Below are 17,720 nucleotides of genomic sequence, written 5' to 3'. Positions count from 1 at the left end.
AGTGTGAGTATCGCTGTGTCGGGGGGAGGGGGGAGTGTGAGTATCGCTCTGTCGGGGGGAGGGGGAGTGTGAGTATCGCTGTGACGAGGGAGGGGAGTGTGAGTATCACTCTGTGTCGAGGGAGGGGGAGTGAGTATCGCTGTGTCGAGGGAGGGGGAGAGAGAGTATCGCTCTGTCGGGGGGAGGGGGAGTGAGAGTATCGCTCTGTCGGGGGGAGGGGGAGTGAGAGTATCGCTCTGTCGGGGGGAGGGGGAGTGAGAGTATCGCTCTGTCGGGGGGAGGGGGAGTGTGAGTATCGCTCTGTCGGGGGGAGGGGGAGTGAGAGTATCGCTCTGTCGGGGGGAGGGGGAGTGTGAGTATCGCTGTGTCGGGGGGAGGGGGGAGTGTGAGTATCGCTCTGTCGGGGGGAGGGGGAGTGTGAGTATCGCTGTGTCAAGGGAGGGGAGTGTGAGTATCACTCTGTGTCGAGGGAGGGGGAGTGAGTATCGCTGTGTCGAGGGAGGGGGAGAGAGAGTATCGCTCTGTCGAGGGAGGGGGGAGTGAGAGTATCGCTCTCTGTCGAGGGAGGGGGGAGTGAGAGTATCGCTCTCTGTCGAGGGAGGGGGAGTGACAGTATCGCTCTGTGTCGAGGGAGGGGGGAGTGAGAGTATCGCTCTCTGTCGAGGGAGGGGGGAGTGAGAGTATCGCTCTCTGTCGAGGGAGGGGGAGTGACAGTATCGCTCTGTGTCGAGGGAGGGGGGGTGAGAGTATCGCTCTGTGTCGAGGGAGGGGGGAGTGAGAGTATCGCTCTCTGTCGAGGGGAGGGGGGAGTGAGAGTATCGCTCTCTGTCGAGGGGAGGGGGGAGTGAGAGTATCGCTCTGTGTCGAGGGAAGGGGAGTGAGAGTATCGCTCTCTGTCGAGGGAGGGGGGAGTGAGAGTATCGCTCTCTGTCGAGGGAGGGGGGAGTGAGAGTATCGCTCTGTGTCGAGGGGAGGGGGGAGTGTGAGTATCGCTTTGTGTCGAGGGAGGGGGGAGTGAGAGTATCGCTCTCTGTCGAGGGAGGGGGGAGTGTGAGTATCGCTCTGTGTCGAGGGAGGGGGGAGTGAGAGTATCGCTCTGTGGTACAGAGCTGTTTGTTGTGGGTCGGGGACCGGAAGCAGTGTGGGTTGATGCACTGGGATAACAGACCAGACAGACTGATCTCGCAGTGAGCCCTCTGGCTTGATGAATCAGGATATTTAATAATCTGTTAGAGTGCGTGAAACTGAGCCTTTAATTCTGGTCCTGTACAATTCCCTCTTTGCTCTGGGTAGTCGTCTTGTTCTGAAGAAGGTTTTGCTGTTTGAAAAGTGCTGACAATGCTTTACTGCCCTGGCCCCATCGACCGCTGGGAGGGTTGAGGAGTGTGACGGGCGAGGTGGGGGTCAGTTGTAGTTTGATACATACGAGTGCTCCAGGATAAAGTACTTCTGTGGTGAGTGTCGCAGTGTGATGAGGACATGCTGGAGCGGGTAGTGGTCGATGGGGGAGGGGAAAGGGTTCAGGTTGACCTTCGGGATGGAGAGTTTGATGAATCGGCCTATGTCAAAGGACGGAGATCCCGACGTGATGAGTGGCAGGTGGAACTCTAGGGAACAAACAGAAGATTGGAATTAGCATCAGCAATGCTAGCAGGGAAAAGGAACACAGGGGCTAAAATAGAAAATACCACATAGGGCTAATAGTCTGGCAAGTGAAAGATTTCCAGAACTGACATTTGTTGTTTCCACATCTCCATGTTCTTCATTTGGAGGATAAAAGAAGGATTTGCAGGCTAATTAACGGTCACAGTCAGTGATAGCAACACACCTTCCACCACTTTAACTATCTTTTTCCAGCCAAAGGTGGCGTTAGTCACCCACACAGCAGGAGGGTCACCCACACCCACTGGACATCAACCCAGTATTCAGAGCCCGAGGACCAGTCTCAGTGGCTGTCTGGAGTGGGGTTCAGACTCTCCACCGAGGTTGGCTCCATATCCAAGATAAAGGGTTGCAGGTTACAGAAACATTAACAATACCTGCTTGTGTTTCATTTAAAGGGGACCAGGATCAGCAAGATGAACCACAGCCTAGAAATTGGTATTGTTTAAGATTAACAGATGCACACACAGGCTGTTTGGGTAAGATACCTTTGGAATAATATAAACAGTGCCCAAATCACATTCAGCTTCCACAGTGCGGACTGCGACACCGACCACTCCCTGGTGTGCAGCAAAGTTAGACTCAAACCAAAGAAGCTGCATCACTCCAAACAGAAGGGCTGCCCGCGCATCAACACGAACAGAATTTCTTATCCACAGCTGTTCCATAAGTTTCTAAATTCACTTGAAAAAGCCCTTCAAAACACTCCTACAGGGGATGCAGAGACAAAGTGGGCCCGCATCAGAGATGCCATCTATGACTCAGCAATGACCACCTATGGCAAACATGTGAAGCGGAATGCAGACCGGTTTCAATCTCACTTTCAAGAGCTGGAACCTGTCATAGCTGCTAAGCGCATTGCACTGTTGAACTACAAGAAAGCCCCCAGCGAACTAACGCTGCACAAAGAACAGCCAGGTGCTGCGCAAATGAACTACTGGCAACACCTATGCAGTCGTATTCAGCTGGCCTCCGACACAGGAAACATCAGAGGAATGTATGATGGCATTGAGAGCTTTTGGACCAACCATCAGGAAGATTGCCCCCCCGCGCTCTCCCCCCCCCCCCCCCCCCCTGCTCCCCTGTGCTGGAACGAGGGAGGAGTACCACAGGACATGCACAATGCCAATATCATCACCCTCTATAAAAACAAAGGTGACTGCGGTGACTGCAACAACTACCATGGAATCTCCCTGCTCAGCATAGTGGGGAAAGTTTTCGCTCGAGTTGCTTTAAACAGGCTCCAGAAGCTGGCTGAGCGTGTCTACCCTGAGGCACAGTGTGGCTTTCGAGCAGAGAGATCCACCATTGACATGCTGTTCTCCCTTCGAGAGCGACAGGAGAAATGCCGCAAACAACAGATGCCCCTCTACATTGCTTTCATTGATCTCACCAAAACCTTTCATCCAGTCAGCAGACGTGGTCTCTTCAGACTACTAGAAAAGATCGGATGTCCACCAAAGCTACTAAGTATCATCATCTCATTCCATGACAATACGAAAGGCACAATTCAGCATAGCGCCATTTTCCCACACTCTCTTGGCCAGTCTGGACATAGCAGTGGAAGCCTTACCCATGCGCTTGTTGATTTCTGCATCTAGAGACAGGTTACTGGTGATAGTTGAGCCTAGGTAGGTGAACTCTTGAACCACTTCCAGAGCGTGGTCGCCAATATTGATGGATGGAGCATTTCTGACGTCCTGCCCCCATGATGTTCGTTTTCTTGAGGCTGATGGTTAGGCCAAATTCATTGCAGGCAGCCGCAAACCTGTCGATGAGACTCTGCAGGCACTCTTCAGTGTGAGATGTTAAAGCAGCATCGTCAGCAAAGAGGAGTTCCCCGATGAGGACTTTCTGTACTTTGGACTTCGCTCTTAGACGGGCAAGGTTGAACAACCTGCCCCCTGATTTTGTGTGGAGGAAAATTCCTTCTTCAGAGGATTTGAACGCATGTGAAAGCAGCAGGGAGAAGAAAATCCCAAAAAGTGTGGGTGCGAGAACACAGCCCTGTTTCACACCACTCAGGATAGGAAAGGGCTCTGATGAGGAGCCACCATGTTGAATTGTGCCTTTCATATTGTCATGGAATGAGGTGATGATACTTAGTAGCTTTGGTGGACATCCGATCTTTTCTAGTAGTCTGAAGAGACCACGTCTGCTGACGAGGTCAAAGGCTTTGGTGAGATCAATGAAAGCAATGTAGAGGGGCATCTGTTGTTCACGGCATTTCTCCTGTATCTGACGAAGGGAGAACAGCATGTCAATGGTCGATCTCTCTGCACGAAAGCCACACTGTGCCTCAGGGTAGACGCGCTCGGCCAGCTTCTGGAGCCTGTTCAGAGCGACTCGAGCAAAGACTTTCCCCACTATGCTGAGCAGGGAAATTCCACGGTAGTTGTTGCAGTCACCGCGGTCACCTTTGTTTTTATAGAGGGTGATGATATTGGCATCGCGCATGTCCTGGGGTACTGCTCCCTCGTCCCAGCACAGGCATAGCAGTTCGTGTAGTGCTGAGAGTATAGCAGGCTTACCACTCTTGATTATTTCAGGGGTAATGCTGTCCTTCCCAGGGGCTTTTCCGCTGGCTAGAGAATCAATGGCATCACTGAGTTCCGATTTGGTTGGCTGTATGTCCAGCTCATCCATGACTGGTAGAGGCTGGGCTGCATTGAGGGCAGTCTCAGTGACAGCATTCTCCCTGGAGTACAGTTCTAGGTAGTGCTCAACCCAGCGGTCCATTTGTTTGCGTTGGTCAGTGATTATGTCCCCCGATTTAGATTTGAGGGGGGCGATCTTCTGGATGGTTGGCCCAAGAGCTCTCTTCATGCCATCATACATTCCTCTGATGTTTCCGGTGTCAGAGGCCAGCTGAATATGACTGCATAGGTGTTGCCAGTAGTCGTTTGCGCAACGCCTAGCTGTTCTTTGTGCAGTATTTCTGGCTGCTTTAAGTACTTCAGATGTTAACTCGCTGGGGGCTTTCTTGTAGTTCAACAGTGCAATGCGCTTAGCGGCTATGACAGGTTCCAGCTCTTCATTATGAGATTGAAACCAGTCTGCATTTCTCTTCGCACTTTTGCCGTAGGTGGTCAAAGCTGACTCATAGATGGCGTCTCTGATGTGGGCCCACTTGGTCTCAGCATCCCCTGTGGGAGTGTTTTGTAGGGCTGTTACAAGTGAATTTAGAAATTTTTGTAACAGCTGTGGGTGAGAAATTCTGCTCGTGTTGATGCGTGGGCGGCCCTTCTGCTTGGAATGATGCAACTTCTTTGGTCTGAGTCTAACCTTGCTGCACACCAGGGAGTGGTCGGTGTCGCAGTCTGCACTGTGGAAGCTGCGTGTGATTTGAACACTGTTTAAGGCGGCTCGCCTTGTGACAAGGAGGTCTAGCTGGTGCCAACGACGCGATCTTGGGTGCCTCCATGAAACCTGGTGACAGGGTTTAGTGTGAAAGAACGAGTTGGTGATGCAGAGGTTATGATAGGTACACAACTCAAGCAATCTCTGCCCGTTCTCATTCATCCTTCCAACGCCATAGCGCCCAAGGCAGGAGGGCCATGAGTCACGGTCGGCCCCAACCCTGGCATTAAAGTCCCCCAGCAGGAATAGGTGTTCGGTGTTGGGGATGCTGCTAATGATGTTATGGAGTTGTTCATAGAACTGGTCTTTAGCTTCAGGTGGGGAGCATAGATGCTGAGTAGGTGTACTGGACCAGAGGTGGTGAGCAGTCGGATGGACAGTATGCGTTCCGAGCCATTTGAGGGAGGCTCTATCATGCTGAGCAAGGAGTTTCTGATGGCGAAGCCCACTCCATGCTGTCTTGGTTCTTCAGGATCCCTGCCCTGCCAGAAGAAGGTGTAGTCTTGCTCTGCTAGAGATCCACTCGCGGGGAGGCGAGTCTCCTGAAGTGCTGCAATGTCTACATTGAGTCTACTGAGCTCGTTGTTAATGATGGCGGTCTTCCGAGAATCGTTGATTTGTGTAAGGTCTTCCGACAGCACAGGACACATAGTTCTGACGTTCCAGCTTGCAAAGCGAAGGGCTGGTACCTTCTTTCCTTTTTTCATGTTGTTTGGTGCGGTGTATCAGTCCACCTTTCGGGCAGTGACCCTGAGCTCCAAGCACCCATTGAAGCAGGCAGACTGTGGCGGGACAGAACCTTATTGACCGGGGGCTGCCCGGTTTGAGGCGGGCGGTAGCTGTCCAGTGAGGTGCAATGACCTCTCCAACCGACAAAGGCAACACGTGGCGCCCAGTTTCTACGCCAGTTTATCTGGACTTATAACCCGTAACTGCTGCCTTCCGTGTTGTGTCAGTCGCTGTGAGGCGACTATGGAGTGACCTCTCCATGGCGCATGCCTGGGCATGTTTATGGAGGTTGAGAGTTGCCCAGTCGTCAAAACCCACCTCTCGGCCTTTCTGGTGGGGTCCAAAGGAGTGCAGGACACGACGTTTGGCACCAGTATGGCTGCAGGAACTGCCGGAAACATGCCAAGGGTGACACATGACCGCCTACGGGGTTCCGCTCCGGATTATCTGTTAGGGTTTACTCCCTTAGCCTTGGTCTCTCCCGAGACGCCCACAAGGCAGTGGGGTTGTTGGGGCCCCTACACAGGTGTAGGATGGTGCCGGTGGGAGGGGGGTGCGAGGGGGAGCAGGGGAAGGGGGTGCGGGGTGAAGATGGTGTTGGGGGGGGGAGGCGGGCTGGGATGGGGTTGTGAGGGGGTGAGCTGAGAGGGTGGAGCAGGGAAGGGGACGGGGGTGGGGGGGGGGGGGGGGGGGGTGGAGGGGGAAGCTGGTGCAGGTAATAAGCCATTTCCTCAGTGCCCACCGTCGACGTCCGGAAAGCTCATCCACGTCCTTCGGGAGGTGAAGCATCATTTGGCAGACTTAGAGGTGATTACATTTGCTAAGGGTTTTTTTTTTGCAGTGGTTTAAATAAAGGCATGCAGCATTGCCGACAGTGCGCTGCAGATGCTCTCCGAGCCATCTCCCGCGGGCACTTTGAAGTTGCGGCCGGGGGGGGCATTTCGAAGTTGCGGCCGGGGGAGCATTTTGTGGATTTTTTGGGTGTTCGGGGCACCTTTTCTCAAGACTTCTCTCGGGTCCCGCTGCTCCTTCTTCACCTCAATGGACTTACCACACGCCGTGGCTGCAGACACTCTGGGCGGTGAAGACAGCAGGATCGGAGATTGAAGTATCGACAGCTGTGCTCGTCAGTTTCATCCGGATCGATTTCATTGAGAAAACCAGAGCTAGTGGACAGCTATAAAGGCGGGGCTAAAGAGTGGCGAGTCGAAGAGACTTGCACAGTTGGTTCTCCCCTTGTGTTTCTGTCTTTTTTTCTTGCCAAGTGTGTAACAGCCCCGACAACCAATTTTATCTGCAGCACCTGTGGAAGAGTCTATCACTCTGGAATTGGCCGTCATAGCCACTCCAGGCGCTGCTTCACAAACCACTGACAACCTCCAGGTGCTTACCCATTGTCTCTCGAGACAAGGAGGCCAAAGAAAGAAAGAATAGGTTAACATCTAAAACAAGAAGAATAATTTACAGGGAAATGTGGAAAGGGCAGGAAAATGGGTATTAATTGGGTAGCTCTTTCAAAGAGCCAGCACAGGGATGATGGGCTGAATGGTTCTATGAACAAGTGGATGGAGGAATGTTACAAGAACATTAAAAAGCTGAAACAATATTTTCTTCCATATTTGGGCACTTGCCCTGGCTGTTAACCATCACCTATATTTAAGCCTGGCTTTATATAATTCTGGAAGTAGCTGACAAATGGTGGTCTATGATAGGACTGTCAAACAGGACTAAGGATAGGAGAGGCAAAATGGGCTGAATGGTCTTGTCTTGCTATCAATGACAACCTGGCTTTCTCTTTCTGTTACTGACAGACCTACTGTGTGCTGCATTTCCTGGTCCCATTATTAATGATTTACTGCAGGAAAGCCCAGCCACTTCTGACATACTCATGACTTACTTTCCATCTGTGTTTCAGTCACTGAGGTACTCGTCTCTCCCAGTCTCAGGATGGCTCGCTGCCTACAGGCGAAGAAACACAATGTATATCGTGAATGGTTTAACACAGTCTAAATCGAGCCTGTGTCAGTCTCCAGACTGAATCTAGGCTTTTCTACCAGGAATGAGTCAAATGTTTGTGGGGAGCATGATTCCACCATTAACCACTCTTTCAAGCTTTCCTTGGATGATACCAGATCTGAGAGGCTACAACTAGCATCAGGAAAGACTGAACAGCATAGGGCTGTTATCTCTAGAAAACAGAACACCGAAGCTCACTGGTTCAAGCCCCATGCAACAGACTTCAACACAATAACCAATGCAGTACTGTGGGAGGGCCGGGCTGTCAGAGGGTCAGTACTGAGGGAGGGCCGGGCTGTCGGAGGGTCAGTACTGAGAGAGGGCCGGGCTGTCGGAGGGTCAGTACTGAGGGAGGGCCGGGCTGTCGGAGGGTCAGTACTGAGGGAGGGCCGGGCTGTCGGAGGGTCAGTACTGAGGGAGCGCCGCGATGTCGGAGGGTCAGTACTGAGGGAGCGCCGCGATGTCGGAGGGTCAGTACTTAGGGAGCGCCGCGATGTCGGAGGGTCAGTACCGAGGGAGCGCCGCGATGTCGGAGGGTCAGTACCGAGGGAGCGCCGCGCTGTCGGAGGGTCAGTACCGAGGGAGCGTCGGGCTGTCGGAGGGTCAGTACAGAGGGAGCGCCGGGCTGTCGGAGGGTCAGTACCGAGGGAGCGCCGGGCTGTCGGAGGGGCCATCTTTCAGATGAGGTGTTAGACCGAGGCCCTGGTCTGCCTCTTCAAGTGGATTTAACAGATCCCACAGCCACTATTTTGAAGGAGGGCTGGTGTGTTCTTCCCAGGGTCCTAACCAACATGGGGAGGCGATGACGTAGTGGTAATGTCACTGGACTAGTAATCCAGAGCCCAGGATAATGCTTTGGGAACATGGGTTTGAACCCCACCACAGCAGATGGTGAAATTTGAATTCAATTAATAAATCTGGAATTAAAAGCCGGTCTAATGGTGACCGTGAAACCATTGTCAATTGTATAAAAACCCATCTGGTTCACTAATGTCCTTTAGGGAAGGAAATCTGGCCCACCTGTGACTCCAGACCCACAGCAATGTGGTTGCCTCTTAAATGGCCTAACAAGCTGCTCTGTTCAAGGGCAATTAGGGTTGGGCAATAACTGCTGGCCTCGTCAGCGATGCCCACATCCCACTAACAAATAATAGAAAGAAAACATCCCGATGATTATCTGGTCATTTTCACTTTGCTGTTTGTGGGATCTTCCTATGTACAAATTGGCTGCCATGTTTCCTGCATTTCAACAGTGACTACACTTCAAAAAAGTTCTGAATTAACTGTAATGTGTTTTGGGATGTCCTGTCGTTTCCCCATATTAGTTTTAAATTGACTCTCCCTCCCCCTCAAGTGCAGGCTGTGTCCTCTGTTCTACTGTTGTGACCCAGGTGGAGCAGCTGGTCATATCTGGATCAGTCTGCATAGAGTCACGGTACAGTAGGAGGCCATTCGGCCCATCAAGGCCATGCCGGCTCTCTGTAGAGTAATCCAGTTAATCCCATTCCCCCACTCCATACTGCACGTTTATTTCCCTCAAGTGCCCATCCAATTTCCTTTTGAAATCATCCATTATCTCCGCTTCCACCACCCTCACGGGCAGCGAGTTCCAGGCCATGACCACTTGCCGTATTTTAAAAAAGTTGTTATCACATTTCCCCTGCATCTCTTGCCAAAAACCTTAAAACTCTGTCCCTTAGTGATAATGCCATCGGCTGCCAAATCTCCCCTCAATCTCCTTTGCTCCAGGGAGAACAAACCCAGCTTCTCCAACCTATCCTTGCAACTAAAATCCCCCATCACTGGAACCATTCTGTAAATCTCCTCTACACCCTCTCAAAGACTGTCCCATCCTTCCTAAAGTGTGGTGACCTGAACTGGATGCAATACTCCAGTTGGGGCCTAACCAGAGCTTTGTAAAGATTTAGCATAACTTTTGTACTCAATGCCTCTATTTATAAAGCCCAAGATCCCATAAGCTTTGCCAACCGCACTCTCAATATTTCCTGCCACCTTCAATGCAAACCCTCTGTACCTGCACACTCATTAGAACTGTGTCATTAAGTCTACATTGCCTCACCCTTTCCCTTCTGCCAAAATGCATCACCTTGGATTTCTCGGTATTAAATTCCATCTGCCACTATGTCTGCCCATTCCACTACCCTATCTATGTCCCATTGCAGTCAATTTGTATCATCCTCACTGTCACGTCTCCAAGGTTGGGATCATCGGCAAAGTTTTAAATTTTACTCTGTATTTCAACGACCAAGTTTTTTTTTGTGTTTTAAAAAAAAACAGTGGTCCTGGCACTAAGTCTTGGAGAACATCACTGTCTACCATCTTCCAGGCTGAAAAACAACTATTTACTATGACTTGCTGTTTTCTGTCCTTAAGCAATTTTTTATCCAACCTGACACTGACTCACTTCTTCCATGAGGCTCTATTTTGTTAACCAGCCTTTTATGTGGTACTTTGTCACACGCTTTCTTAAAATCCATATAAACAACATCCACCGCACTCCCTTCATCAACCTTCTTTGTTACTTCATCGAATAGTCAAACATGATCTGCCATTTACAAATCCGTGCTGGCTCTCCTTAAATAACAAACCTTTCCAAGTGTCTATTGATTGTTTTTCCCCTGATTATTATTATTTCTAAAACCTTATCCACCACTGATGACAGCTGACCAGTTTGTAATTACTAGGACTGTAAGAAGTATTTAGATGAGCAGTTGAAATGGCATAGCATACAAGGCTACGGGTCAAGTGCTGGAAAATGGGTTTAGAATAGATCGGCTTGCTGGCCGGCACGGACGTGATGGGCCAAAGGGCCTGTTTCTGTGCTGTCTAACTCTGACTCTGTGACTGTCCTTACACCCTTTCTTGAATACGGGTGTCACATTTGCCACTGTCCAAACCTCTGGCATCTCCCCCATATCTAGGGAAGATTGGAAGAATATAGCAAACCCTTCCGCTATCTCCACCATCCCCACCTCCGCCCATTGCCCCTTTCCTTTAGCAACCTGGGATGCAAGCCATCTGGACCAGGTAACATCCATTCTGAGCATAACCAGCCTTTCCAGTACATCCTGCCTGTCAATTTTCACCCGTCCATTACCTCTACCATCTCCACTTCGACTGATATTTTGCCAGCATCCTCTTCCTTAGTAAACACTGATACAAAGTACTCATTACTTATTCTAGCCTTGTCTTGTGCCTCTAAACATATATCACCCTCTTTGTCTCTAATAGGCCCCCCCCCCCCCCACTCTTACTACCCACTTACTATTTACATGCTGGTAGAAGATTTTTGGTTTCCCTTTTATGTTGACTGCTATTCTATTTCCATATCTCTTTGCCAGTTTTATTTTCCTCATCACTTCCCCTCTCAACTTATTGTACTTGGCCTGGTTCTCACTTGAAGAATTCACCTGATATGCATCATACACCCTTTTTTTTGTTTCATCATATTCTCTATCTCACTCATCATCAGAGCATTGCTTCTCCTGCCTTTCGCCTGTTCCAATTTAGAAGTGGGAGTAATTTTATCAGCTAACTAATGATTAAAGCAGGGTAAAGGAATTGATGGAGGTTCAGAGAGGCAGTAAGGGATATCATGTTTCAGTATTGCAGGGTTCTGTTACTGAATAATAATCCAGAGAGTGTGAGGTCAAAGCCCAGTGTGGCCGTTTGTGAATTTCTATCTGGAAATAAAAAGCCTGTCTTAGTAGTGGCGACCATGAAGTGGTCGAATGATCGAGAAAACCCAACTGGTTCACAAATGCTCTTCAGAGAAGAAACTTAAGCCTATATGTGACTTCAAACCCACAGCAATTCTATTGACTATTAACTGCTTTCTGAAATAACCTTGCAAGACTCGGAGGGCTGATCCATTGATCTGCCGCAATGAGAAGGCAGCTTAGGGCAATTAGGGATAGGTAAATAAATGCTGGCCTTCTCAGTGACACATCAATCCCAGATGGACTGTTCCTGGATTTTCCACAGGATCCTGATCTCAATCCTCAACCCCCAGATCAATTTGCCTCAATCACTGGTTGCATAGACTGCAGTGACAGCCTGGGGTCTCTATTCGAGTCCCTCGCCCACCCTCTGCTAAGTCTGGGCTCATTAACCTCCCCCACTACCCCAGTGGAGAGCTGACCTCTGGACCTTGGGCAGGAAAAGCACGGTGTTCTTCGAGTGCCGCCTGGTTTTCATGGTATCCCCGTGTTTCTGAGCTTCCATCATCTCCGTCAGCTGCTGCTGAAGCTGCATTTCACAGAAGTAGTTTACGGCCTCGATTGGCCGAAGCTGTGCCAGGGAGCCCAGCTGCCGATCCGCTGGAATCTTCATGCTGGTTATTTTGTTGTCTGTGCTGTTGAACTGTCAAAGATTGTTGCAAAAAGATTTTTCTTAAACTTTTCTGTTTCCACCAGCTAACCCTTTCCCTTCAGAAAATACACACCTGAGACACCCCCACCGCCCGCAGCTCCCCTCCCCTCACCCCGCCTCTCTCTCTTCCCCCCCCCCCCCCCCACCACCGGCCAACTGGACATAGCCCAATTGCCTGCTCGCAGTCCACAGTTAAACCCCGATAACCAGCCCCCAATTCCCATCCCCACCTGAACCCCAATAACCAGTCCACAACTTGCATTCCCCCACATGCGCCACAATAACCAGCTCCTTGAACCCCATCTGAACCCCAATAACCTGGCGCCAGCTCCCCAATCCCCACCCGAACCCCAATAACCAGCCCACAACTCGCATTCCCCCACCTGAGCCACAATAACCAGCCCAAAATTCCCTGACCCCCACCTGAACTCCAATAACCAGTCCCCATCCATCCCACACCTAAATCCCCAATAACCAGCCCATAACTCCCATTCCCCCACCTGAGTCACTATAACCAGCTCCCTGACCCCCACTTGAACCCCAATAACCAGGCCCCAGATCCCCGACCCCCCACCCCCCACCTGAACCCCAATAGCCTGGCCCCAGCTCCATAGCTTCCATCTGATCCCCAATAACCAGTTCCTGACCCCCACCTAACTCTCACTGGGAGTCATGGGGGTTAAACTGGCCAATCAGGGAGCCCCAGATCCTCTGAATCTGGAGCAGGTATGGAGTGGGATTTTCTGTCCTGCTTACACCCCAATACTAACCATATCCGTGGGACTCCTTTTACCGGCCGAGGCACTTCGTGGAACGGGGATGGACCCTTTCAGAGTTTGCCCCTTTTTCAGTGACTGCATAGCTGTCTGGACGTGTTGCTGAGGGTGGGAGGGAGGAGAGGATTAGCACTCACACTTACTCTACTGCACTTCATTCACCATGGTTTAAACAGGGAGAAAGGGATAAACCGAGTAATTACAGGCCAGTCAGTCTAACCTCATTGGTGGGAAAGTTATGGGGACCATTCTGAGGGACAGGATAAATCTTCATTTAGAAAGACACGGATTAATCAAAGACAGCATGTATCTGTTAAGGGAAGGTGGTGCCTGACTAACTTGATTACATTTTTTGAATAGGTAACAAGGAGGGTCGTTGAGGGTGTATATCATTTATTTAGACATAAATGTAAAGGGTATGGTAAAGAAGTTTGCAGATGGTGTGAAATTTGGCAGTGTGGTTTATAATGAAGAAGCAAGTTGTAGATTACAGGAAGATATCAATGGACTAGTCAGGTGGACGGAACTGTAGCAAATGGAGTTCAATCCAGAGAAGTGAGAGGTAATGCATTTGTGGAAGGCTAACAAGGCAAGGGAATACACAATAAATGGTAGGATACTGAGAAGTGTAGAGGAACAGAGGGCCCTTGGAGTGAATGTCCACAGAACCCTGAAAGTAGAAGGAATGTAGATCAGGTGGTTAAGAAGGCATCAGGGATACTTTCCTTTATTTGCTAAGGCCTAGAGTAGAACAGGGAAGTTATGCTAGAACTGTATAAAACACTAGTTAGACCACAGTGAGAGTACTGCGTACAGTTCTGGTCACCACATTACAGGAATGATGGGATCACGCTAGAGAGGGTACAGAGGAGATTTACACAGATGTTACCAGGAATGGAGAATTTTAGTTATGAGGAAAGATTGGAAAGGCTCTGGTTGCTCTCTTTGGAACAGAGGAGGCTGAGGGGAGATTTAATTGAGGTATATAAAATATTGAGGGGCCCAGTTAGAGTGGATCGGAAGGACCTATTTCTGTTAGCAGAGAGGTCAACAAGCAGGGAATGTAGATTTAAAGCAATGGTAGAAGGATTAGAGGGGATTTGAGGAGTAATTTCTTTTTCACCCAGAGGGTGGTGGGCGTCTGGAACTCGATGCCTGAAAGGGCAGGAGAGGCAGAAACCCTCATCTCATTTAAAAAACACTTGGAAATGCACTTGAAGTGCTGTAACCTACAGAGAGGCTGTTTACCCTGGTTGGGGAGTTTAGTCTATTGATAAGAGGTCAAGCATTTCGGACTGAGATGAGGAGAAATTTCTTCGCACAGAGCATTGTGAATCTTTGGAATTCTCTACCCCAGAGGGTTGTGGATGCTCCATCATTGAATACATTTAAAGCTGAGGTCAATAGATGTCAGAGCGCTAGGGGAATCAAGCCATGATTATCTTGAATGTCCCAATCCTGCTCCTATTTCTGATGTTCTTTTTGCTCCTGTCTAATTCGTCCTATTTCTGAACTATTCTTTACTCTCATGCATTTGTCCCTCCCAGTCTTCTATGCATCTTGTTTTCCCTCGCTAACATTTCATCCTGGTGCCCATCTTCCTGCCAAGTTAGTTTAAATCCTCCCCACATTTCCAGTGAACCTTGCTGCGATGCTGGTCCCAGAGATGCAATTCAATGGGGCGGCGCAGTGGTTAGCACCGCAGCCTCACAGCTCCAGCGACCCGGGTTCGGTTCTGGGTACTGCCTGTGTGGAGTTTGTAAGTTCTCCCTGTGACCGTGTGGGTTTCCGCCGGGTGCTCCGGTTTCCTCCCACAGCCAAAGACTTGCAGGTTGATGGGGCAATTTTACAATGGCCAATTTACCTTAGTGTAGGTAGGTGGTAAGAGAATTGAGGGAAGGTGGGGATATGGTAGGGGACATGGGATTGATGTAGGATTAGTATAAATGGGTGGTTGATGGTCGGCACAGACTTGGTGGGCCGAAGGGCCTGTTTCAGTGGTGCATCTCTCTATGACTCTATGAATTTGTCCATCTTGAACAGGTCCCTCTTGCCCCAGAACTGGTGCCAATGCCCCAGGAATCTGAAGCCCTCCTTCTCGCACTGTTTCGCCAGCTATGCTCTGTCCTGCTATTCCTATACTCACAGTACGTGGCCCTGGGACTAATCCAGTGACGACTACTTTTTGGCAGTCCTGCTTTTTAACTTCAACCCCAATTCCTCAAACTTTGACTCAAGGACCTTCCTTTGTCATTGGTTTCCACATGGACCATAACCTCTGGCTGTTCCCCTGTGTCACTCCCCCAGCAGATTGTTCTGCATCCTCTGTGTCCATTTACAGAGTCAGTAAGGAGACAACACACCATGTGGGGCTTATGTCAGAGGTTGCAGAAATGCCTAAATCTCCTGCCCTGACTATTGAATCCATGTTGACCACTGCATTTCTGCACCTTGCTGTTCTCTCTGCCCTGTGCAGTTATTTGCCCCACAGTGCTGTGGATGTGCTCTCGACTGCACTTTCCTAGGTGTGGTCATCCTCACAGGTATTCATCATTGAAAACAGGCTTGTTAGTGCCACACTCATGGAGGATTCCTGCATAGCCTGCCTCTTCCTCCCCTGCTGGATGGTCACCCACTTATTATCCTTCTGAACTCTCTGTAGCTGCAGGGTGACCACCTCCTGGAACATGCACTCGAGGAAATTCTCAGCCTCCCGTGTGCTCCACAGTGACTCCAGCTGCTCTGCAAACTCAAACTTTGGGAGTAATTCCGAGAGGAAGGCACTTCCTACACACATGGTTACCCAGGGCACATGAAGTGTCCTGGAGTTCCCACATAATACATGAATCACCAGGAAGAGATTTCAACTGTCTCATCATTTTATTTAAAAGTCTATCTACATGTTATATATATTCTTTACATAATATCCCCCTTACTCCTATTATTGATCAATTTACACATACCAGATTTTTATTTAATGAATTTGGATCCCTTTAGTGTTGGTATCCTTTTAGTTAATTTTATCTCCTTAGATTTATTTACCCTGAATATTTATTTCTATATTTACTTAATTCCCACGCTCACCAAATTCCCCTTGAAAGTCCTCACTCTGATTTGCAACCCACCTGTTGAGTTCACTCTCTCTCTGCCCTCTTGTCGATACATCTCTAATCTATACCTTTCAGACACACAGCATTTTCCACAGCTCGGTCAAACCTCAGCCTCACAATAATTGACATCTGATCAGTGACCTACTTGCAAATGCCAATGTGTGATGTGGTACCTTGAATTTCCGAGTCCATTTTTTCAGCCAGACACTGCTTAAATACCGAAGCTTTTCTTTCGTTGAGCCGCTGGCCGTGTCAGAGACAGTCCACAAGTTCATCTCCCTCTCAAAGTAATTGTGTGGATCTAGCAGGCCCATATCAGTTAGAAGGAGTTTGATGGTGTTTCTGGAAAGCAACATGACCAAGGGTGAGGGGCCGGAGTGCTTTGTCTTCTCCAGTTTGCTCAATTCCACCCCTGTCTCAGCTCATCTACTGCTGAAGTCCTCATCCATGCCTTTGTTGCCTCCAGATTAATCTATTCCAATGCAAAAACAACATACTGCAGATGCTGGAAATCGGAAATAAAAAACAGAAAATGCTGGAAATATTCAGCAGGTCTGGCAGCATCTGTGGAGAGAGAAGCAGAGTTAACGTTTCAGGTCAGAGTTAGAAATGTGGCAGTCTTTGAGCAAGTGAAAAGGGAGAGGGTGGGAATAGAACAAAAAGGAAGATCTGTGATAGGGTGGAGGGCAGGAGAGATTAAATGACAAAAGGTTTCATGGTGTAAAGCCAAAGCGAGTGGTAAGGGGATAAGGAAATAAACAAGGCCTGGGATTTTATCCAGGCGACAAAGGTCTTGACCAGCGGCAAAAGGGCCAGTGAGAGCCCGCCGTTGATCCGATGGGCCTTCCCCAGAGGAGGCAAGCGCCAAGTGGACAGTGGCGGGCCTTCCTCAGGATCAAGGACCCTGGCAGTGGAAGTCCTGCCTGCTGAGAGTTATTGGCCAGAGGCCTGCAGCTCTTTAACTGAGCAGTGCCAGTGCAGAGGGGGGGTGGGGTAGCAGCTGCCGGTAGAGAAATGACCTGAGGTGCTGCAACCAGGCCACGGGTAAGTTTCAACGGGAGGAGTTTTGCGGGGTGGGTGTTGTAGGGAGGTGACGTGTCTGTGTTCAGCAGCAAGGGCAGGGGATTGGCACTCAGCAGCCTCCCCCCCCCCTTCCTGATGCCAGGTCTCCCGTTCAGGCACTAAGTGTCTTTTAACGAGGGACCCCTACCCGCCCTCCCGGGAGCTGGCAAGCAACCACACACGGGTCTGTTTGGGTTGCTCCCCATGTGGCAACAGGCCCGCCTGCCCACCGCTGGGCTAATTGTGGCAGCGGCGGGATTAGGCCCTTAATAGGGCATTAATTTTCCACTTAAAGGCCTCAATTGGTGGCCTTCCTGCCCCAGACTTAATTTGCGTGGAGGATGGAAGGTGGCAGGGTCTCTTCCCGCCCGTACCCCATCACCATCATCCCGGCCGATTATATGCTCCCCTGCCTCCAAACCCAATATTGGGGAGAGCATAAAACTCCCCCCATGATGTGTCTAGAGGAGGTGTGAATGGCAGGATAGCAGCTGTTCAAACACAAAGGAAATGAGAAAGAAAAACAATAGAAAAAAAACAAACAGCAAAGAAACCAAAATAAAATAGGGGCAGCGGTGATGATCTAAAATGATCGAATTCAATGTTGAGTCCG

At 49.8% G+C, this 17,720-nt stretch overlaps 1 protein-coding gene across 2 annotated transcripts in view; it reads right to left on the bottom strand.

The window, feature by feature from the left end:
• Nucleotides 1-1,239: 1,239 nt before the first annotated feature.
• Nucleotides 1,240-17,720, bottom strand: part of wdr97 (WD repeat domain 97) — a 141,367-nt gene continuing 124,886 nt past the window's right edge. For both annotated transcript variants that reach the window (XM_068016085.1, XM_068016103.1), the window contains 5 exons: nucleotides 16,219-16,387; nucleotides 12,930-13,037; nucleotides 11,930-12,150; nucleotides 7,649-7,710; nucleotides 1,240-1,607 (listed from right to left, as the gene is read on the bottom strand). In XM_068016085.1, the coding sequence (XP_067872186.1) occupies nucleotides 1,405-1,607; nucleotides 7,649-7,710; nucleotides 11,930-12,150; nucleotides 12,930-13,037; nucleotides 16,219-16,387 (763 nt within the window). In that variant the 3' untranslated portion in view covers nucleotides 1,240-1,404. The remainder of the gene's footprint in view (nucleotides 1,608-7,648; nucleotides 7,711-11,929; nucleotides 12,151-12,929; nucleotides 13,038-16,218; nucleotides 16,388-17,720) is intronic.

The sequence above is a fragment of the Heterodontus francisci genome, chromosome 2 (genome assembly GCF_036365525.1).
Source record: "Heterodontus francisci isolate sHetFra1 chromosome 2, sHetFra1.hap1, whole genome shotgun sequence".
NCBI lineage: Eukaryota > Metazoa > Chordata > Chondrichthyes > Heterodontiformes > Heterodontidae > Heterodontus > Heterodontus francisci.
Note: the sequence above shows the minus strand (reverse complement) of the source record. Positions and strands in the feature narration are given on the sequence as shown.